A 24185-nucleotide genomic window follows, 5' to 3' on the forward strand; every position below is an offset into this window, starting at 1 on the left:
AATACTGCCCCTATGTACAAGAATATAACTACTATAATACTGCCCCCTATGTACAAGAATATAACTACTATAATACTGCCCCCATGTACAAGAATATAACTACTATAATACTGCTCCTATGTACAAGAATATAACTACTATAATACTGCTATGTACAAGAATATAACTACTATAATACTGCTCCTATGTCTGAGGAGTTGTACATGCAGGACTGTTTCTTTGATTATCTCAGTATGAGGGGAGTCGGTGTTGCAGCAGTGCTCTGCTTTCCGTCCACGGCCTCTGGATTATACCGCCATACACGACAGGCTCACACACATTGATTTGTAGAGATGATAAACAGGTTCTACGTTCTATCAACAAATCAAACTTTACCAGTTGAACATTTTGACATTGCTTAAGTTTCGTCTTTTTTTTCGCTAACCTTCTCCGAACAGCGGCCACATGTCTACCTGATCTTAACGGACAAAAACATTTACGTAACCCGCACAGAACATCTGGTGTGTATGGTCCCGAAAATATCAAGCGAGAAGTTAGACACTGTGCAGAATGTTATGATGAGAGGTTGGGATGGTTGTGCCTCCTCGTGACCATATGGCGGGATTCCCGTCTGGGTCCTTAGTGACTTGTGAGTTTTGTGATCACCATAGGCTTCCAGCCATGGTCCTCACCAATGAGTTGAGTCTTCTCCTGGAGCCTCATTGACCAGGGCTGTGGAGTCGGTAAGCCAAACCTCGTCCTCAGTTTCCATGACACTGTTCACTGTTCTCAAGAATGGAGATATTTTTTTTATTTTATAGTCTGGATCGGTGCCAAGTTACCGGCCACCTCTGCAGTCTGTAAAAGGTAGCTGGTAACCTTGGAGCGCAGTTAGAGAGCTCTTTGCTATAGAGCTTGCAAAGCTGGCCAGATGATTCAGTGCCAAAGCATGGCAGAACGTAGTCCGGCTGTCAGCCCAATCATGCGAGTGGTCTGAACTGTCAATCAGGAGCGCTCTGTCCCCAGCAAGCAGGAGTCAGGGGAGCTGCCCCCAGCAAGCAGGAGTCAGGGAAGCAGTGTGCGCAGGATGACAGAATATGGGGAGAAACCCTTTAAAAGGAGGTTGTCTTGGAATTTAAAGAAAAAAAAAAAGGTAGGGGATGTTAAAAAAAAAAAATAGATAAGTATTTGCCCTTAAGTTACCTCATGCTTTAGCACCAGTCCCATCCATCAGTCACCTTACCACTGCAGCCAATCACCAACCTCAATGATCACATATTAAAATCATGGCTGAAGAACGTGTCAGGTGACTGACAAATTGGGTTCTTATTTGAGGTATTGGCAGGGTCACCTGCGCATCGGTAGTCCAAGTACAAAACTTATTTGTAAATGAAGGGCCATTTGGAACAGTTGTCAGTCAGGCACATGTTCAGCTGATAGCTACAGGAGGTTTATGGATTTTATTTTAGAGTTTTTGTGGGTGGGCAACACGGGGAGAGGCTAACATTATCTCTGTGGAGGACCCCTGCTCTTCCAATTGGATTCAATGCAAAATATGTAATTCTTGCTTTTTCCTGTGGAGGTGCTGCAGGGAAAAGTCAAGTTCCGGTCAATCACCGGAGGTCCCATCAGCACTCTGTAAGTAGTTTGGCCATACAGAATCACCCCCCTTAAAGGGATATTCCCTACACAGCCATCACGTATTGAAGTCACAGATAAAGAAAGGACGGTATCAACAAGCGCGAAAGTAGCGTAAGAAGGGACGAAAAGTCACATGCAATTACTATTTCCATTTATCACCACTTTTAAAATATCTGCTTGCAGTCAATGAATTAAAACATTCTTTACAGGCAGAGGTTACGCACCTGGACAGCCCTAATACTTCTCACAGCTGAGGGTTTTTTACAAACCTCCAGGAACAGAAGCTTTCACCTGTCCTCAGTTACAATGTATCAGTCTCAGACCATTGTCTCTACTGGATGCAACTGTAACAAACCCTCAGCTGTGAGAATAGGCCCCCAGGTAGAAAGTACAATGTTTCCATTCTTTGACATCAAGAAATTGAATTTTATTACATTCCTAGAATGCCCTTTCCAGAAGCTCAATGAGGATTAAGTATTGCTGGCGGATTTCAGCTCTGAAGCCAATGGATGAGTAGTGGCATGGATAAAGAAACTACCTTAACGTCTTGTCACTCAACTTTATGAGCAAATGCATGAACTATTGGGTAACGGTAAAAAATCCTGTAAGAAACAGGACAAGTGGAAGGGTTTTGTAAATGTGGAGAACCCCTTGAAGGAGCAGGAAATGCCCGGTCCTGGATGGGCATTAAATCCGGGGTCACAGGGCGGTGTATAGAAGAGAGGGGTTACTGAATACGGTGTGCATGTGGTGGTCTTCACATGGACGCTACTAAAGCGGCGGTCCCTAGGGAGGGAGCAGACCCCCATGATTACTGTCAGTGACAGCAGCAATCGGTCATCTGTCAAGCTGGAAACTCAATTCTTCACTGCCGCAGCAGCAAGAAATGCCAGCGCCTCATCCATGATGACACAGAAAGGCACAGGCCAAGGCTGACAACCAGTGAGGCCACCGCTCCCACAATGGTTGTCAGAATGGAAAACTGCCAAATGGTATTTGTCATTGAGGAAACTGGGGAAAGCATCGTCCTGCTAATCAACTGATCGCCACCCGGAGATAGAGAAAAGTAATATTTATTAAAGCGATTTCCCCATAATCACCACCCATCACCTATTACGCAGGAGCGCGACACCCGGCCGGCCGCTCTATTCAGCTCCCTCCGCGGTGATTGGGGGATTCACAGCAAACTAACCATTTTTACCGATCCACTAGAAAATTTATGTAGCTTTGAAAACCCCTTTAATGGCGATTTCCAGGACTTCAATATTGACCTTTCCATAGGATGATTGGAAGAGATCTAACCCCCGATCAGATTATTCAATGAGCCGTGGCACACCGGCCCTGAACAAGCTGCATTGTGCTGTGGCCATCAAATGAGAGAGGCTGCAGTACCGCTCCCGGCCACTACAAAATGTATGGTGCTGTGTCAGTTCTGATGCGCTACGACCCCATCGATCAGATGATCAGTGGGGTGTCTGGTGCCAGACCCCACCAAGCTACTAAATGACCTTTCCCTTTAATAGGTCATCAACGTTAAAGTTCCAGGAACCTGCCATTAATGGCACCTCTAGTTATGCTGCGGCACCTTCCTGTAACCATATCGCAGTATAATTACATGGCGTCACCACACCCAAGTCTAGGAAATCTGAGTGATGACCAATGTGGGAGCCGACACTACACCATATTAGTCATCACCCAGCTTTCCCAGGAGCAGACATATCACTGTCAGTGAAGAGAACAGTCCTTTATTAGTCACATGTGGTCCTGATGTGGACGGAGGGTGGCGGTGGAATGTGGAGCAGCGCTGGTTCTGCAGCACGTGGGCTTCTCATATTTCGCTGCTATACGTCCTTCCTTCCATTGTAAAACTCTTATCAAGCTGGGACTTGTAGTTCTACGGCAGCAAGATGTAGATTTTCATGTCTGCAGTGTAGAACATTGTAGGAGCGCAGTGGTCGGATCATTGTCCTGCTCCCTCCTGTGCATCCGGCTGGATCGGATCAGCCGAGGTTTCATCATCTGCAGCAGAAGTCACAGTCTCTTCTATTGTGGAGTCGGAATCTTTTACTGTGGAAGCTTCACTTTCACCATTATCCTCCTGTGACGCCGCAGATTCAGCAGATTTCAGCTCTGGAATAAAAAAAATAATAATAATATATCTGCTTCCAATTAGAAGGTGTAAAAATCTACAGTGCAACAAGTCTATCCATACAGTAATGTGCGCCACCATGTGGAAGCAATTGGGACTGCAGCAGTATTATAGTAGTTATACAGTCATATGTAAAAGTTTGGGCACCCCTATTAATGTTAACCTTTTTTATTTATAACAATTTTGGCTTTTGCAACAGCTATTTCAGTTTCATATATCTAATAACTGATGGACTCAGTTATATTTCTGGATTCAAATGAGGTTTATTGTACTAACAGAAAATGTGCAATCTGCATTTTAACAAAATTTGACCGGTGCAAAAGTATGTGCACCTCAACATAAAAGTGACATTAATATTTCGTAGATCCTCCTTTTGCAAAAATAACAGCCTCTAGTCGCTTCCTGTAGCTATTAATGAGTTCCTGGATCCTGGATGAAGGTATTTGTGACCATTCCTGTTTACAAAACAATTCCAGTTCAGTTAAGTTTGATGGTCGCCGAGCATGGACAGCCCGCTTCAAATCATCCCACAGATGTTCAATGATATTCAGGTCTGGGGACTGGGATGGCCATTCCAGAACATTGTAGTTGTTCCTCTGCATGAATGCCTGAGTAGATTTGGAGCGGTGTTTTGGATCATTGTCTTGCTGAAATATCCATCCCCTGCGTAACTTCAACTTCGTCACTGATTCTTGCACATTATTGTCAAGAATTTGCTGATACTGAGTGGAATCCATGCGACCCTCAACTTTAGCAAGATTCCCGGTGCCGGCATTGGCCACACAGCCCCAAAGCATGATGGAACCTCCACCAAATTTTACTGTGGGTAGCAAGTGTTTTTCTTGGAATGCTGTGTTTTTTAGTCTCCATGCATAACGCCTTTTTGTATGACCAAACTCCTCAATCTTTGTTTCATCAGTCCACAGGACCTTCTTCCAAAATGTAACTGGCTTGTCCAAATGTGCTTTTGCATACCTCAGGCGACTCTGTTTGTGGCGTGCTTGCAGAAACGGCTTCTTTCGCATCACTCTCCCATACAGCTTCTCCTTGTGCAAAGTGCGCTGTATTGTTGACCGATGCACAGTGACACCATCTGCAGCAAGATGATGCTGCAGGTCTTTGGAGGTGGTCTGTGGATTGTCCTTGACTGTTCTCACCATTCTTCTTCTCTGCCTTTCTGATATTTTTCTTGGCCTGCCACTTCTGGGCTTAACAAGAACTGTACCTGTGTTCTTCCATTTCCTTACTATGTTCCTCACAGTGGAAACTGGCAGGTTAAATCTCTGAGACAACTTTTTGTATCCTTCCCCTGAAAAGCTATGTTGAATAATCTTTATTTTCAGATAATTTGAGAGTTGTTTTGAGGAGCCCATGATGCCACTCTTCATAGGAGAATCAAATAGGAGAACTACTTGCAAGTGGCCACCTTAAATACCTTTTCTCATGATCTGATACACCTGGCTATAAAGTTCAAAGCTCAATGAGGTTACAAAACCAATTTAGTGCTTCAGGAAGTCAGTAAAAAGTAGTTAGGAGTGTTCAAATCAAGAAAACGATAAGGGTGCCCATACTTTTGCACCGGTCAAATTTTGTTTAAATGCAGATTGCACATTTTCTGTTAATACAATAAACCTCATTTGAAACCAGAAATATAACTGAGTCCATCAGTTATTAGATATATGAAACTGAAATAGCTGTTGCAAAAACCAAAATTGTTATAAAGAAAAAAGGTTAACATTAATAGGGGTGCCCAAACTTTTACATATGACTGTATTCTTGTACATAGGAGGCAGTATTATAGTAGTTATATTCTTGTACATAGGGGCAGTATTCTTGTATATAGGGTGCAGTATTATAATATATTCTTGTACATAGGAACAGTATTATAGTAGTTATATTCTTGTACATAGGAGCAGCATTATAGTAGTTATATTCTTGTACATAGGAGCAGCATTATAGTAGTTATATTCTTGTATATAGGGGGCAGTATTATAGTAGTTATATTCTTGTATATAGGGTGCAGTATTATAATATATTCTTGTACATAGGGGCAGTATTATAGTAGTTATATTCTTGTACATAGGAGCAGCATTATAGTAGTTATATTCTTGTATATAGGGGGCAGCATTATAGTAGTTATATTCTTGTATATAGGGTGCAGTATTATAATATATTCTTGTATATAGGGGGCAGTATTATAGTATTTATATTCTTGTACATAGGGGCAGTATTATAGTAGTTATATTCTTGTACATAGGGGCAGTATTATAGTAGTTATATTCTTGTACATAGGGAGCAGTATTATAGTAGTTATATTCTTGTACATAGAGGCAGTATTATAGTAGTTATATTCTTGTACATAGGGGCAGTATTATAGTAGTTATATTCTTGTACATAGGGAGCAGTATTATAGTAGTTATATTCTTGTACATAGGACCAGTATTATAGTAGTTATATTCTTGTACATAGGGAGCAGTATTATAGTAGTTATATTCTTGTACATAGGGGCAGTATTATAGTAGTTATATTCTTGTACATAGGAGCAGTATTATAGTAGTTATATTCTTGTACATAGGGGGCAGTATTATAGTAGTTATATTCTTGTACATAGGGGGCAGTATTATAGTAGTTATATTCTTGTATATAGGGGGCAGTATTATAGTAGTTATATTCTTGTACATAGGGGGCAGTATTATAGTAGTTATATTCTTGTATATAGGGGCAGTATTATAGTAGTTATATTCTTGTACAAAGGAGCAGTATTATAGTAATTATATTCTTGTATATAGGGGGCAGTATTATAATATTGTGAAGAAGCTTAAACATTTTTATTGTATACAGAAGTATTAATCAGCAGGAGGTGACAGTACATTGTTTCCTGAATATGATTTTGTGGCTCCGTTGTGCGGCATTATATGATGACTGATTATTTATAGCATTAATAATCTACATCAGATGATGAATATTCAGCACTGATGGCGACTCTTTATACTCTTCACTTCTCTACCAGTTATTCGCGCACAGAGCTATGTAATATAATGAGCTTTCTGATGATTCCCGCTGTTCCGTACGAGGCTGGAGGTAATTCTCCTCAGTATCTCCAAGTAATGGCGGACAATGAAGAGTTTCTTGCGGTCCTCCATTCTCAGCTACAAACACTTCTCCCGCTAAGAAGCCATCACACCATCTTGTTCTTACACGTCGTCTCAGTGTCGGGAAATTAGAGAAGAGGATCAGAGCCGGGTGATGACGGGAGATGCTGAGCGCCAAGAAAAGGCATCGTAACACAGGAGGAGAAAAGCTTCTACACAAAGGAGCGGGAATTAAGGGACATGCTCATGTGAGAACGAGGTGAAGACTAGTGGGGGTCCACACTCTGGGAGAAAAGACCTGGCCGAGTTCTTAAATGGCTGTTTAAAGGGTTTTTCAACTACCAGAAGTGGAAAAGCTTATTTAATATTTCCTGTATGGCCACCTGGACATCAGAGATGATCTACTTTACCTAAGAGGGGCTTTCACTTTGGTGGTCTTTCCATTTCATGGCGTCCCATATATTTCAATGGCTAGGATGTAATTCTTGGATGTCACCCGTAGAGGTCACTGCAGGGAATACATACAGCTTCCTGATGTATGAAATTGATGTCTTGTTAGCCAAGGGGGTGTCACTCTCATGTAGATGCCCAAATAGAAGGTGAGGATCACGTCCTCTTGGTTAACAAAACTAGATTTATATACGGGGACGAGGGGGCCATATCTCAGGAACGGAGAGGAGCAGAAAGAAAAGAAAACCGTCGCCGCAATCAGGAGAACAGCGGCATTTACACCTGACTAAAAAAAAAAAAAAATCTGTGTATATAGCAAGTGTCAGATTTTCTATAAAGCAGATTTCTTCATCATTTTCCTAAAATCTCCTTGTCAGTGAATGGAAATAGGATTTCTTTCTATCCGGAGGTTGAAAAACCCACCCTGACCTTATACTTTCCACAGCTGAAGGTTTGTTACTATTCAGTCCAGTGTAGATGATCCTGTTTGATCTAACCACTGTGAAGCCCAAAATTCCCTCCTGTGCTGATATGTTTGTTACAATGTATCAGTGCAGGTAAATTCTAAAGGATTATCAGGATTCCATTGTAACAAACCCTCAGCTGTGAGTAGTTCACGTGTTTGCAGCCTCCGGACGTTAAACATTTGTTCCATTCACTGACAGCAATCACTAACAATCGTCTTTCTCCACGGACCTCTCTCGGCCAGCCGCTCCTGCCTCTTCTGCTCTTTGGACGCCTCCAGCTCTTGCTTCTCTCGCTTCTCCTTCAGGATTTTGCAGACTTTCTTGTGGGTGAACCAGTGAAGTTTCTGACACTTCTGGCCGCAGTAGATGACCTGACGGACAAGGAAACAGGACAGTAAGAAGTCTGATACGTTTGGCGCCAACTCCCATGATGCTTGTGTTAGAGCTTGCTGGGAATTGTAGTTCCACAACAGTATGGGAGAGCACCTTGCAGTAACGTAGTTACATTTTAAGACTGGTAGATGGCAGCAACGCGCAAGCTTCCTCAAAAGGTCCAGTTTTAAAGGGGTAGTGCCATCTTAAAGAATTATCCGCTAAAGATAAATGCTTAATATTAATACTTACATCTGCCGTCATAAGGCTTTTCTGTGGCCTCAGTCTAAATATTTGGGTCAGGTGAAAATGGGTTTAAAGTATTAAAAAAGGGGTTGTCCAGGATTACAAAAACATGACTGCTGCTTACTTGCAAAGACAGCCCGCCCCCCCCGACAACTGTCCTTGAGCTGCACTGAAGTGAACGGGACTGAGCTGCAATACCAGACATGATCTGCGGAACACTGCGGCACTTTTTTTTAATGTTTTATTTAAATAGGTAGTCAGAGATCACAAGAAATAAAGGTAGGCTTACTTACAAAAACTATGCCGTGGGTGGTGTGCGGTACTGCAGCTCAGCTTTGTTGAAGTGAATGGGGCTGAGCAATTCCACACACAATTCCTAGGCAGTGCCTTGCTGTATTTTGGAAGCGATCAGTCATGTTTTACTAATGGAGATGAAAGTGGTCTGGAGCTTTAATAAGCCTACCACATAGATGCAATTGGATAACATACTAATTTGGATCCCATCGTGGGGAGCAGAGGTGTAGATGGGAGAATATAACAGTAAGGAGCCTATTACAGAGCAGTGTTTCATCGTGGCTTTTGCCAATCTGGGGGCTTTTATACAGTATAAAGTTGGGGAGGGTACTTCTGAAAAGTCAATAGACAGAAATATGTTCAACGGAGTTGTCACTTCCAGGGAACTGCAATGGGCACCAGTTCCACCCCATTGGTAAACCTCTGTCTCAGCTGAATGCCCCTCCCCTGAGGAGCCTTAAATAGCAATACCCCACCCCTGCCTAAAGATCAGCACGATCTATGCCACCTCAAGTCGTAAGGTCTGAGGAAATAAGCATGTTTTTCAGCATCTATAGCAAGCTGGGGAGGAAAAGTAAAATTAATATCTTGATGTGGCCACGGAGAAATCAAGAAAGACTCACCAACTTGCAAACCGAGCAGCGTTTATCTGCGCCTTTCTCACCACATGTAGTGCAAAATTCTGCATCCACAAAGCCCACCTGGCCGGTAATGGCTTGCGTCAGCACGGAAAACGCTGTGGGGTCAGATCCCTGGAGAAACCAAAAATACATTATTAGCTCCAAAATCTTAAAATGATTAAAGGCACAGAAATAAAACAAGTTCTGCAGCTCTAGGCGGCTCATACACCAGCCAGGAGTGGTCATGTGGCCATAACCCGTGTCACCTAGAAGACCAAAATATTTTTTTATAGGATCAATAAAGGATTTACACTTAGAATATGGCCTCAGTCTGGAGGGTTTTTTTTTTTTTTTTTACTTGTGCACATATGTTTGGAGTTAAAAATATTTTTCCTTGATTTGGGTTTAGGGAATTGCAGTCGAGATACTTTTCTTTTATACTATACAATTATTATGTTATTTGAAAGATGGAAAATCTGTATTTGGAGTTTTTCAATAAAAATGATTTGATTTAAAAATAAAAAAAATAAAATTTGCAATTGGGTTTCAAGCTCTTTATTTCCCTGCATGTCGCTTGCTGCAGAACGAGTCAACTGAGAATTGGTCATTGAGCTGATTGTGATAAGGAGTTTGTAACTCTTCTGTATGGCTAGCTCTACTCTGCTGATGTCATCACTCAACTACTAATATGATTGGCTGACAGGAGGAGCTGACAGAGGGAGAACAAGGAGAGAAATAAGTCCAATAAGAGCAGATCTGGCTCCCATAGAGAGCACATCGTTGTCTTGCACAGCTGGAAGTGACTCTATTTAAAGCGATATGTCCGACGATATTTCCAATTCACAGTAATATCCTTACAATTTCAACAGGAGCGATGCTTCGAACCAGTTGCTGCAGGAGTGTGGCCTCGCAGTATGGAAATTTCCGGATACTTTCCCTTATGAACTTTTCTTGGAAAACGGGAAAGCAGTCGCCATCTCGACCCTTCAGTAAGCTGAACGAGAACACGGAGAGAAACGTCAAGCGGAGAAACCATGGAAAATAGTGATTATACACTGGCAATAGGTGGAGACCTCTGGTTGTCATACCAACGAGCGATGGGGTCACCGGTGGGCAGGATTTCTGATGCACCTCCTGGTAGGGCGAATTAAATGCCGCTGTCAGAGGCTGACAGCGGCATTTAACAGGTTAACAGCTGTGGGTGGATTGCGATTCCATCTGCGGCTGTTCCGAGGCACATGTCAGCTGTTCAAAACAGCTGACATGTGCCGGTAAAAATGTGGGCTCATCGTCGGAGCCCACATCAAAGGGGGAGACAACAGGCGCCGTACATGTACGGCGCCTGTCGTGAAGGGGTTATATTTTGGAGTAATATATGAGCTGGTAACTTAGACTCATTCTGGTTATTATGAGACCATTATTATGGTATGTTTTTTTACTTTTGTTTGTTTTATTATTAAAAAATATAATAATAATAATTAAAAACAAATTGTGTCCAGTCGCCAGATTCTGAGAGCCGTACCTTTAGAATATTACTTTATGTTTTGCTTTTCTGCAGTACAATCTGTAGTTTTGATTGGCCCCATTTTGGGGTCCTTGCCTTTTTTTTGGACCTCTGTTAGCTCCATTTTTTTTTTTTTTTTTTCAGGGGAGGCGGGCGGTGATGCAATTCTGACTTTTTCTCCCCAATTTTGTCATGATTGACAACGTGATCCAAGAGGTTAAACTATTTGCAGTCAGAGCCAACTCCAATGGCAGCAATTCCTCTCGGGTGCTGGCTGTAAAACGCGGCCGTCACCCGCACTGTACGGCGTCTGCTCCACATCAACAGTCAATGTATGGCGGTGGCATGTAAAAGGGTTAATCCCATCTTAAATGGGTATTGTTGGATGGAGCGGGGAAATACAAGCAATTTTGCTTTTCACGACTAATGAAAATTTCCAGCTGTTGTTGAGATATAAACACTTTTTCTTTGTTTACTGCTCGTTGCCTTGGAGACCGACCACCGCTGCTAGACAGGAGAACACTCGCAGTCTTTTCTATGGATGGTTTTGAAGCTGGCCAGCATCGCCCAAGTGTGCTGCTACCTCCCAATGCCAGCCAGCTTCAGGGCAATGATTACAGGATAGACAGCAGCGGTGGTCAGTCTCCATGGCAACGAGCTGTAAACAAAAGTAAAAAGGTTTATATCTCAAAAACAACTGCAAATTTTAATAAGCAGTAAATTGGAAATGGCTTGTTTTACGCAGCACAATCTGGCAATATCCAGATCTGACGTTGAGGAATAACCCTTTAATAAGCACTTGTGTGGTGGACTCATCTGGAATCAGGAAGCCAGTAGACCCGTGAATGCAGCTTTGGATGCGGCTGGAGTATAGGATCCAATGTAAAAAAAACAAAACAAAGGTCTAGAGTAGGATGCAGATTACATACAATGAATACGATCTATTACTTCATAGTGGAGGCAGAAAGTTTGCAAATTGTCTTGATTAAGCATCTCCCGTTTTGCGCACACAGCTCCTGTGCAGACCTATGGTACCTTTTAATGAGAGGATCCAGCTGATTCTCCTGCTCCTGCAGATGAGCGCCGCACTTCTGGAAGATGCAGCTGATGTAATGCATCTTCATGGCCAGGATCTCGTTCATGTCTCGCTGCTTCATGCACTTCTCACAGATCAGGTCCAGCACCGCGCTGCATCTCTTCAGAGCGTCTGCATCCAACAGCAGCGGGTTCTCTTTTATCAAAAAAATTATCTGGGAGAACAGATTGCACCAGAATTTAATTTTATTTTTTAATTATATAAAATTTACTTTAACAAGTTAAAATGGTTGTCCGCTTTTGGAGACAATTTTTGTAACTGGGATTCAGTAAAGATCTGGCTTCTATAGCCTCTGTGTTGCATCATTGATTGCTGGCTGCAGAAAGAGTCATCTGAGAGACCATCAGTAAGCTCATTCTGTTTGTAACTCGTTCATCTCTCTATTTCTAAGCTCCTCTTAGCTGATTTATGACCTCACAACACATCAATGTTTTAGGTGCAGACAAACTAAGAATGTAAAAGCCAAAAAGTGCAATATTTTTAATAAAACCCAAATCGCAAGAATTATTTTTGCCCCAAGTGCATGCATTAAAAAAAATAAATTTGCCTTAATTATGGACACCCCCTCTTAACTGGATTTACAAACATATTTCTATCCAATCAAATCTTCCTCATGTTAAATTTTGCCCAAGTTTGCTATTTACACCAACAGATATTCTCGCCTTCTGCATCAGTTGTAATAATGTTCAGAAAACTCGTCAATCACAAAAGATGACGAATCTAGAGGGAGGAGGGGGATGCAGCTGCAGTTTCTCTCTGTGAGGCTGGTATCACACATGCGAGAAACACGGCCGAGTCTCACATGTTAATACCCAGCACTGCCACCGGCACTCACATCGGAGCCTACGGCTGCATGTATTACTATGCGGCCGCACGCTCCGATCCAAGTGCCGGGTATTAACATGTGAGACTCGGCCATGTTTCTTGATTGTGTGATCCCGGCCTGACTGTGAGAGAGGAGCGACATCAGAAGTATGGAGACATCTGATTGGAAGAGCCCGTCCTCCTTTGTAAGCAGAGAAAATATGCATTTTAATTTCTTTCCAACGCGTGATGTCCATGTAGGTTATAGGTGGAGGAAGGTGATTGCAGGGTGCTAGCATGGCAGACAAGGCCTGCTGAAGGCCCCCATGGCGGTCCCTGTGGCACTCCTGTTAAACTCAGCTGCAGGCTCTAAGCTTAGCCTCTGTATATACTTCAATATGTTAGCAGTGTAGTGTATAAAACAAGCGATCAGATGACTACTCAAATAATAAGTTGTTAGAAATTTAAAAAAAAAAAAAATACATGTATTATTTTATTTTTACTTTAAAACTGTCCTGTATGAGAACATTACAAATAATTAATGCCAGAATTGCCGTCTCTTCAGTTGTTACACCCATCCCCAACAGTGTAATTAAAAGTGATCAAAGCATGATATATGCCCCAAATTGTAGCCATAAAAATATCAACTCGCCAGGAGAAAATAAAAAAATACCAGCCCTCACACTATGGCTTACAAATCAAGTTATAGATCAACTTTTTTTTTGTTTTTTTAAACACTAAAATAAAAATTAAAGAAGTACAGGTTTGATACTGCAGTAATCGGACTGATCACTAATGACAACAGGTTACGTTTTCTGCAAATAAAATGCCATGGAAATGGAACCCAAAACACATTGACAGGAGTGCGTTTTATTTCACGGCATTTGGAATTATTTTTCAGGACATTTTTCGGTCATTCAGAACTGCAACTCGTCTCACAAATAACTCATCGTACGGCGCAAAAAAAGTTATGGCCACTGGGAGACGAGGAGAGAAAGGTGAAAGGTGAAAGGTAACCGCTGTCAGGGGGGTTAAAGGCAAAAACATTAAAAAAAAGATCACAGCAGAAACGTTAATGGATCCAGATCTGATCCAGATCTACAGCCGATGAGGGGACACGTATATTACACGTGGCGGCCCCCCCAGAACAGAGATGTGACAGCTTTACCTGCACCGGGTGGAGGTTGGTGGTAGTGATGATCTTGTGTAAAGGTCCGGACAGCTTCACCGGTAACTTCGGTTCTGGGTTTAGTCCTTGCGGTTTGGTGTAATAATCCAACTTCTCACGTGGAAAGAAATTGTTAATGACGGTGACACAATCGTGCTGACCTGGGACATAGAGAGAGAAGAAGGGAAGTCCGAGAGTCACGGCCGCTCCGGGGGCCATACTGGCACATGTCGGGTAAAGGATTTCATCCTATATGCAGACAGGTCACACACTGCTCTCTGCTCCACAGACTATCAGAGCATGCTGGGAGTTGTAGTTTTGCAGCAGATGGATAAGTATAGGTTGAGGACCTATCCCATAGGGGTAATGGACTATGGCCACAGCTAAGATGGAAGGGAGGGGAAATAAGAAGGACTGTGTATAAGGTACAGGAGAGCAAACCAAGGCTGGATTATCCTGTACAATGATCAGGGAGGAGGCAGAAAAACATTTGAAGGCCTCATATGTCTCACAGTTCAGATTTGAATACAATAGTATCCATTCCGTGCAATTCTATACTGATCTGGGATACCTGTACTGATACATTGTAACAAACAAAAGTCACAATTGTTTGTATCACAAAAGAAACAGTCATATGTGCAAATTATTCTGTAATGCAGTTCTGCCTACATACAGAAACATGATAAGATCCTGTCTGCAGCCACCATTAGGGGGAGCTCCCTGTATACAGAGATACAAGATAAGATCCTGTCTGCAGGCTCCACTAGGGGGAGCTCCCTGTATACAGAGATACAAGATAAGATCCTGTCTGCAGCCTCCACTAGGGGGAGCTCCCTGTATACAGAGATACATGATAAGATCCTGTCTGTAGCCACCACTAGGGGGAGCTCCCTGTATACAGAAATACATAAGATCCTGTCTGCAGTCACCACTAGGGGGAGCTCCCTGTATACAGAAATACATGATAAGATCCTGTCTGCAGTCACCACTAGGGGGAGCTCCCTGTATACAGAAATACATGCTAAGATCCTGTCTGCAGTCACCACTAGAGGGAGCTACCTGTATACACAGATACAAGATAAGATCCTGTCTGTAGCCTCCACTAGGGGGAGCTCCCTATATACAGAAATACATGATAAGATCCTGTCTGTAGCCACCACTAGGGGGAGCTCACTGTATACAGAGATACAAGATAAGATCCTGTCTGCAGCCTCCACTAGGGGGAGCTCCCTGTATACAGAGATACAAGATAAGATCCTGTCTGCAGCCTCCACTAGGGGGAGCTCCCTGTATACAGAGATTCATGATAAGATCCTGTCTGCAGCCTCCACTAGGGGGGAGCTCCCTGTATACAGAGATACATGATAAGATCCTGTCTGCAGCCACCACTAGGGGGAGCTCCCTGTATACAGAGATACATGATAAGATCCTGTCTGCAGTCACCACTAGGGAGAGTTCACAAGGACAATAACTGAAGGAAAAAGAAAACTGGGTAAACGTGGATTTACTCTGTGGTGCTGAATAACTGAAGGTCCGGACGTATATCATATAGAATGTGGCTTTATTCATTGTGTTTCAAAGTTCTCAGACTTCTTAGGCCTCTTTCACACTTCAGTTATTTGCATCAGTTAAAATCCGCCAAAAAGGCAGACAAGCGGATCGTTCTCAACCGATGTGAACGGATGGCACAGGATCCGTTTTTAGACGGATCCTTAAAATGAGGAAATTTAAAGGAACGAGAGAGAGAGAGAGAGAGAGAGAGAGAGAGAATGTTTGTTTTTTTTTGGCTGGCACCCAGACAGATTTTGGGGTTAATTCAGTGTCTGGAGGATCCGCCGGCCAAAAAAACGTTGCAAGCTCCGTTTGGAAATCTTTGAGGATGTTGACGGACACTAACATTGTGGCGGATAATCAAAAAAACGGATGCAACGGATGGCAATCAGTCAGGATCCGCCAATAATCAAAGTCAATGGGGAAAAAAACGGATCCGCAAAGAAAAATGGCGGATCCGTTTTTTTTCAAAATTGGCGGATCTTGACTGATTGTCAAAAACGGAAGTGTGAAAGAGGCCTTAGGAAAATAGCACATTGGTGGTGTTCTATATGTCCGGACCTTCCGTTATTCAGCAGCGCAGAGTAGATCCATGTGTAAACAGCTTTTTCCCTTGGTCGGTCATCAGTGGATCTGCCGCAGTGAATACTGTTATAAGCCATCATGTGGCTCCATCTGGTGCGTACAATCTGGGTATAACCATCTGAATCCCAGATAAGACCCGATTTCCGCTATTTCTCCAGTATCTAAAGGACAATCACTGATCGTTTATAGAATTATATATTCTGTATAACAACCTCATTATCTTTATAAAAGAAAGAGAAAAATAAAGGAAAAAAGACAACACGGCAAAACACAACATTAAAGGTTTTACCTACAAAAGCTGCCATTTGTGCGGCCGTCCTGCCAACAGAATTCACCACGTCGGTGTCGGCCCCGGCCTCTAACATCATCCAGGCGATTTCTTTTTTCCCTAAGACACAGAAAGACTCGTGTGATTACCTCTAAGATGGAAAACGGAGCCGCCGTCATGTCTACATCCGTGGCTTCATTATATGACTTCTATCCGGTATTTCTGTATCGCTCTCTTTTCCCTTCTCCTCCTGCCATAGACTTCAATAGGCAGCTGTAACCTGACTCCTCAGTGAGCCTTGTTTTGGCCGTGTTAGTTTTAGCAGCATTTTACAGGAAATGGGGACATGATTGTGTGTGAAACATGAAGGTATGGCTGCACAATGACGTTTTTGGATTAGTGGCCCCAATCCCAGGATCCCTTTAATAAATCTGCATCTTGTTAAAATGAAACATTCTGCAACTTTTTTGCGTTTTCAATTCTCATCGTTTTAAAGATTTCTGCTTGTGGTCAGTGAATGAGAACAGACCTGGGGCTGCGACTAGTCCTGCAGATAATGCACCACTACATCCATGTGGATTAGATGATGGCACCAAACCTGATACACTGGAACAAACCCTCTGCTGTGGCTGGAAAATGGTTCAATATACAATGAGCTTGATTTTTTCATAACTGCGGCTAAGACCTTTATCAGCGCAGAAGCCTGTGTTAAAGGGGAACTCCGACAGAAAAGGGTCACAGCAGTTATCATATGGGAAAGAATTCTGAGGGGAGTGAAGATTTTTGTGTTATCAGTACGATTTTTGAAGGATTATCAGACCTGCTGCAAGGAGGGAGGTCGGTCCCAAGAGGGAGGTCGGTCCCAAGAGGGAGGTCGGTCCCAAGAGGATGGTCGGTCCCAAGAGGGTGGTCGGTCCCAAGAGGGTGGTCGGTCCCAAGAGGGTGGTCGGTCCCAAGGTCGGTCCCAAGAAGGAGGTCGGTCCCAAGAAGGAGGTCGGTCCCAAGAGGGTGGTCGGTCCCAAGAGGGTGGTCGGTCCCAAGAGGGTGGTCGGTCCCAAGAGGGTGGTCGGTCCCAAGAGGGAGGTCGGTCCCAAGAGGGAGGTCGGTCCTAATAATTTGGGGGGTACGATAGGGGCCCTGCTCTCTATGACGGAGTACAATATATTGTTAGTATCTATACCCATACAGTAGATGTACATGTGCAGGCAGCGGCAGGCAGCACCGTATCATTAGCAGCTGCCGTGCTCGGAATAGTCGCTGTATGAGACATCCAGGGCTGAGGACTCTGACTAATCAGATAATGGGGCACTCAGTGTCAGTGCGCGGGGTCCACAGAGCCAACATTAGAAACAAGAACACGACGATAATCATCCCCCGAGTGATCTGTGGGCGGAGAAGAGGCGAAATCTAAAGACACGGCCGCCTCCCTGCAGCTTAGAAGAACCGCACTTTACAAAGGTTTAATAGAACACAAGAAAGTAAGAAACTCTGTCGCCTCTCAGGCTCAGAACTGCACATTCCGGGACACAGACCTGACAGGCAGGCGAACATCAGCGCCGTGTAGCCGTGCTCGTGCTGGTTGCAGTTGACGTCGGCGCCGTGCTGGATCAGCAGTCTGCACATCTCCACCTTCCCCTTGTACGCCGCGTGCATCAGAGGGGTCATCCCATGCTGGAAGGAGACATAAATGGGAAATGGGTCACGTTATAAGGACGGGGGCCCTTTAAGAACAACAATTTGGAGTTGCTGTATAGAAAAAAAAAAAAACACAAAAATTGGAAAACTGCAAATGTTTTATTTCCCTTGTGTTTATCTCAAGCCACAAAATGTCTGTGGGACAGAAGAGCCGACCTCACTATAAGGCCGCGTTCACACCATCAGTATGGGGTCAGTAGTTTACACCAGGAGAGGAAAAGTATCAGAGACCCAGCACCACTTCTGGACACTGACCAAATACGGATGGTGTGAACACGGCCTTATAGTGAGGGGGGGGCTGCCTTACTGCCGTCACAGGAAACTATGGATGATCTTATAGCGGGGGCACAGCGGCCATCTGACTTTATAGCGGGGGCACGCGGCCGTCACTGACCTTATAGTGGGGGCACAGCGGCCATCTGACTTTATAGTGGGGGCACAGCGGGCGTCACTGACCTTATAGTAGGGGGCACAGCGGGCGTTACTGACCTTATAGCGGGGGGGACAGCGGGCGTCACTGACCTTATAGCGGGGGGCACAGCGGCCGTCACTGACCTTATAGCGGGGGGCACAGCGGCCGTCACTGACCTTATAGTGGGGGCACAGCGGGCATCACTGACCTTATAGTGGGGGCACAGCGGGCATCACTGATCTTATAGTGGGGGCACAGCGGCCGTCACTGACCTTATAGTGGGGGCACAGCGGGCATCACTGATCTTATAGTGGGGGCACAGCGGGCATCACTGACTTTATAGGGAGGGCACAGCGGGCGTCACTGACCTTATAATGAGGGGACGCTGTGGCCATCGCTGTTTCGGAGGCAGGGGGCGCTCTTACGCAGATCACATGCTGGATGCTACAGATTCCTCTTAAGGGGGTAGAAAGGCTCCTGGGCAGACCCCCGCACCGCTCAGTAATGTTTGCATATTTGATCTCCTCAAGGGGTAAAACTTAAAACCATTGAGGGGAGGTTTGGGTTCAGACGTTGTCAGACAGGACCCGCATTCTGAGGGGGTCCCAGCAGTGAGACCCCCAGCGATCAGCTGAGTGTCCTGTCCGGTGGATACATTGTGGCCACGCTCCTCATCGTCACATTGTTTCAACACAAAAGTATGGAATTCATTCTACGTCCGGATCTCAGTAAATCTTTCTTTCCTCTATTTCTTCTTCATCTTCAGGGTTCTCCTCCTTCTCGGTGGTCTCCGGTGACCGCGGCCGTGACGCTCCGTCCCCTGTAAGCGGCAATTAGCGCTCAGGAAGCCGCCAGTTGCCAAGGTTACTGATGCATAGCAACGAATAAGGCCGATACTTAACCAATCACTAAATAAGTGAAAAACACACAATGCGCACGTCCTTGAGCCGGAAGAGCACGAAATCTGCCGAATTACCAGATAGTCACTGAATGGAGGGGCAGAGTGACCTGTATGGGCTCTACAGAGCCCCTAAATGTGTGGTCATGTGACAGTGGCCCCAATTATCTTTTAAAGTGGGATCTGTCATCTGGTCAAAAGCGTCAATTTTATTTCCACTGCTCCCCCGAGTATTACACTGGTTGTTTTGGTTTCTTATTCCACCATACAGTCCACAGATATGGGCCTATTAACTTCATAAAGACCATAAAAATTAGCACTAAGAAGAAGCGGCTAACAGTAATGATGCAAAGCACTCAAAAGACACCCCCCTGAGGATTCTGTGAGCCACTCCCACTTGGCGAAGATCATATAACTACTATAATACTGCCCCAATGTACAAGAATATACCGTATATACTCGAGTATAAGCCGACCCGAGTATAAGCCGACCCCCCCTAATTTTGCCACAAAAAACTGGGAAAACTTATTGACTCGAGTACAAGCCTAGGGTGGGAAATGCTCCATAGATTATTCCCCCATATGCTGCCCCCATTAGAAGCTCCATATTGTTCCCCCATATACTGCCCCCATTAGAAGCTCCATATTGTTCCCCCATATGCTGCCCCCATTAGAAGCTCCATATTGTTCCCCCATATACTGCCCCCATTAGAAGCTCCATATTGTTCCCCCATATACTGCCCCCATTAGAAGCTCCATATTGTTCCCCCATATGCTGCCCCCATTAGAAGCTCCATATTGTTCCCCCATATACTGCCCCCATTAGAAGCTCCATATTGTTCCCCCATATACTGCCCCCATTAGAAGCTCCATATTGTTCCCCCATATACTGCCCCCATTAGAAGCTCCATATTGTTCCCCCATATACTGCCCCCATTAGAAGCTCCATATTGTTCCCCCATATACTGCCCCCATTAGAAGCTCCATATTGTTCCCCCATATACTGCCCCCATTAGAAGCTCCATATTGTTCCCCCATATACTGCCCCCATTAGAAGCTCCTTAAGATTATTTCCCCATGTGCTGCCGCTGCTGCAGCATGTAAAAATAAAAAAAATGACATACTCACCTCTCCGTCGCTGGGTGTCAGATTCTCACCTGTCCTGCGTCCATGGCTGCTCACCGCTATCTGCTACGTCATCAGTCAGTGACGTTCAGACTGCAGGGGGCGCGGCGCGCATTAACCACGTCACCGCGCCCTCTGCTGTCTGAAGTCACTGACCGATGACAGACACAGACAGCAGCAAGCAGCCATGGACGCAGGACAGGTGAGTATCGCTATACTTACCCGTCCTGACGCTGTGTCTTGAGCCCCCAGCTTCTCCGCGCTCTCTCTTCCTGCCTTCAGCGGTCACGTGGTGCCGCTCATTAAAACTCATGATATGCGCATATTCATGAGTTTTAATGAGCGGCACCACATGACCGCTGAAGGCAGGAAGAGAGAGCACGGGGAGAAGCTGGGGGCTCGACACAGCGTCAGGACGGGTAAGTATGACCTGACACCCCCGCTCCCCCTCCCCCTCTGACCCCCGGTGTATATGACTCGAATATAAGACGAGAGGGGGACTTTCAGCCCAAAAAAACGGGCTGAAAATCTCGGCTTATATTCGAGTATATACGGTAACTACTATAATACTGCCCCAATATACAAGAATGTAACTACTATAATACTGCCCCCTATGTACAAGAATAAAACTACTATAATACTGCCCCCATGTACAAGAATATAACTACTATAATACTGCTCCTATGTACAAGAATATAACTACTATAATACTGCTCCTATGTACAAGAATATAACTACTATAATACTGCCCCTATGTACAAGAATATAACTACTATAATACTGCCCCAATATACAAGAATGTAACTACTATAATACTGCCCCTATGTACAAGAATATAACTACTATAATACTGCTCCTATGTACAAGAATATAACTACTATAATACTGCCTCCTATGTACAAGAATATAACTACTATAATACTGCCTCCTATGTACAAGAATATAACTACTATAATACTGCCTCCTATGTACAAGAATATAACTACTATAATACCGCCCCTATGTACAAGAATATAACTGCTATAATACTTCCTCTATGTTCAAGAATATAACTGCTATAATACTGCTCCTATGTACAAGAATATAACTACTATAATACTGCCCCTATGTTCAAGAATATAACTGCTATAATACTTCCCCTATGTTCAAGAATATAACTACTATAATACTGCCCCCCTATTTACAAGAATATAACTACTATAATACTGCCCCCTATGTACAAGAATATAACTACTATAATACTGCTCCCTATGTACAAGAATATAACTACTATAATACTGCCCCTATGTACAAGAATATAACTACTATAATACTGCCCCTATGTACAAGAATATAACTACTATAATACTTCCCCTATGTTCAAGAATATAACTACTATAATACTGCCGCTATGTACAAAAATATAACTACTATAATACTGCCCCTATGTACAAGAATATAACTACTATAATACTGCTCCCGATGTACAAGAATATAACTACTATAATACTGTTCCTATGTACAAGAATATAACTACTATAATACTGCTCCTACGTACAAGAATATAACTACTATAATACTGCTCCTACATACAAGAATATAACTACTATAATACTGCTCCCGATGTACAAGAATATAACTACTATAATACTGCTCCTATGTACAAGAATATAACTACTATAATACTGCTCCTACGTACAAGAATATAACTACTATAATACTGCTCCTATGTACAAGAATATAACTACTATAATACTGCTCCCGATGTACAAGAATATAACTACTATAATACTGCTCCTATGTACAAGAATATAACTACTATAATACTGCTCCTACGTACAAGAATATAACTACTATAATACTGCTCCTATGTACAAGAATATAACTACTATAATACTGCTCCTACATACAAGAATATAACTACTATAATACTGCTCCCGATGTACAAGAATATAACTACTATAATACTGCTCCCGATGTACAAGAATATAACTACAATAATACTGCTCCTACGTACAAGAATATAACTACTATAATACTGCTCCTACGTACAAGAATATAACTTTATGGAGTCTGTTCCACTCCTGACTTTAGATATTGGGGCTGTATTCACACACAATCGATATTGACCTTTCAGTATAGGGGGATGGCAGGCCGGACTTGTCATCTTAGGCTGTGTGCACACGCTGCGGATTTTACTGCGGTGTACAGTACCATGATTCCCTATGGGAATCAAAAACCGCAATGCAGACGGTGCGGAATTTTCCGCGCGGATTATCTGCGGTTTTCAATCCACAGAAAGAATTGACATGGCAATTCTTTCTGCGGATTCTGCTGCGGTTTGCCATCTCCTCCATTGAGGAGATGAAAAACCGCAGGGCAAAACCGCAGAGCATTCCGCAGGTATTTTGACCTGCGGATTTCATAAAATCCGTGCGGATGAATGCGCACCTAATCCGCAGCGTGTGCACACAGCCTTAGACCCACAGTCCATGGCTGACTTTTCAGACTAAGCAGTGTAAGAGATAAATCACTGTAATAACGCAGCCGGTATCTATTTCATGGTGCCAGTGCTTTGGGCAAAATTGTTCTCCCATCAAGCTCCCTTTAAAAATTATTGGCTTTAATGATCTGAATTGATTAGTCACATTATGTATACACATTATTATTACCTATAGAACTGTACAGATTTGGAAGAGGAGCTATCGAATAAGTTCTAATTTTATTTCATTTATTACATTCAGAGTCATTTTTGACAACCCCGGATAATCCCTTTAAGCCATGGGTGGACCTTGGGTCACAACCTCCGGTCATACCTCATCCAGACAGTTGACACGGACATCTTTACTTCCCAGCAGTGCAGCGGCTTCTTGGACGTTCCCTACAAAGCAAGAAACAGATGGTTATCAATAATCCGAGGTCTTAGATGAAAGTAATAAACCCTTTATACCGGTACGTGCATCGCTAAATGGAATTCTGCAAGTTTTAATAACAACGTAAAAATTTGCAGGTTGTTACTAGAAACAATCAGCAAGTAGAAGGTCAGAAAGCTCCCGAATAGCTTCACCAATCTGATAATGTTACACGGCAGTGTCTGGTGGTCAAGGGACACGTCCAGCAAGCAAGAAACGCTGGAAGAGTTCAGCTCTGAAGTACACATGTGGTCAAAATTGTTGGTACCCCTCGTTTAATGACCGAAAAACCCACAGTACTGACGGAAATGATGGCACCCCTGACAATAATGTGACAAGAGACATGTTACATCATGGTGTGTCCACTATTTAGCATCACAGGTGTCTACAGTCTTGGAGTCAGTGAGTGGCCTGTATAGAGGCTACAGATACTCACTGTGCTGTTTGGTGACATGGTGTGTATCACACAACATGGACCAGAGGAAGCGAAGGAAAGAGAGGTCTCAGGAGATTAGAAAGAAAATTATAGACAAACATGTTACAGGTAAAAGTTATAAGACCATCTCCAAGCAGCTCGATGTTCCTGTGACTACAGCTGCACATATTATTCAGAAATGTAAGCTCCATCTTACTGTAGCCGACCTCCCTGGACGTGGCCGCAGGAGGAAAACTGATGACAAATCAAAGAGACGGATAATACGAATGGTAGCAAAAGAGCCCAGAAAAACTTCTAAACAGATTAAAGGAGGGCTTCAAGCTCAAAGAACATCAGTGTCAGATCGCACCATCTGTCGTATGAGCCAAAGTGGACTTCATGGGAAACGACCAAGGAGGACACCATTGTTGAAAAAAAAAAATAAAAAAGCCAAACTACATGTT

General features: G+C 43.5%; 1 protein-coding gene across 2 annotated transcripts in view; it reads right to left on the minus strand.

Moving 5' to 3' along the window:
* Window positions 1-1756: 1756 nt before the first annotated feature.
* Window positions 1757-24185, minus strand: part of ANKMY2 (ankyrin repeat and MYND domain containing 2) — a 43760-nt gene continuing 21331 nt past the window's right edge. For both annotated transcript variants that reach the window (XM_073582142.1, XM_073582143.1), the window contains exons 2-10: window positions 23211-23275; window positions 17819-17957; window positions 16308-16406; window positions 13883-14043; window positions 11850-12064; window positions 10169-10304; window positions 9314-9442; window positions 8008-8149; window positions 1757-3750 (exon numbers count right to left, since the gene is read on the minus strand). In XM_073582142.1, coding sequence (XP_073438243.1) covers window positions 3581-3750; window positions 8008-8149; window positions 9314-9442; window positions 10169-10304; window positions 11850-12064; window positions 13883-14043; window positions 16308-16406; window positions 17819-17957; window positions 23211-23275 — 1256 coding nt within the window. In that variant the 3' untranslated portion in view covers window positions 1757-3580. The remainder of the gene's footprint in view (window positions 3751-8007; window positions 8150-9313; window positions 9443-10168; window positions 10305-11849; window positions 12065-13882; window positions 14044-16307; window positions 16407-17818; window positions 17958-23210; window positions 23276-24185) is intronic.

This window comes from Dendrobates tinctorius, unplaced genomic scaffold (assembly GCF_039654945.1).
Source record: "Dendrobates tinctorius isolate UK_male_01 unplaced genomic scaffold, ASM3965494v1 ptg000070l, whole genome shotgun sequence".
Taxonomy (NCBI): domain Eukaryota; kingdom Metazoa; phylum Chordata; class Amphibia; order Anura; family Dendrobatidae; genus Dendrobates; species Dendrobates tinctorius.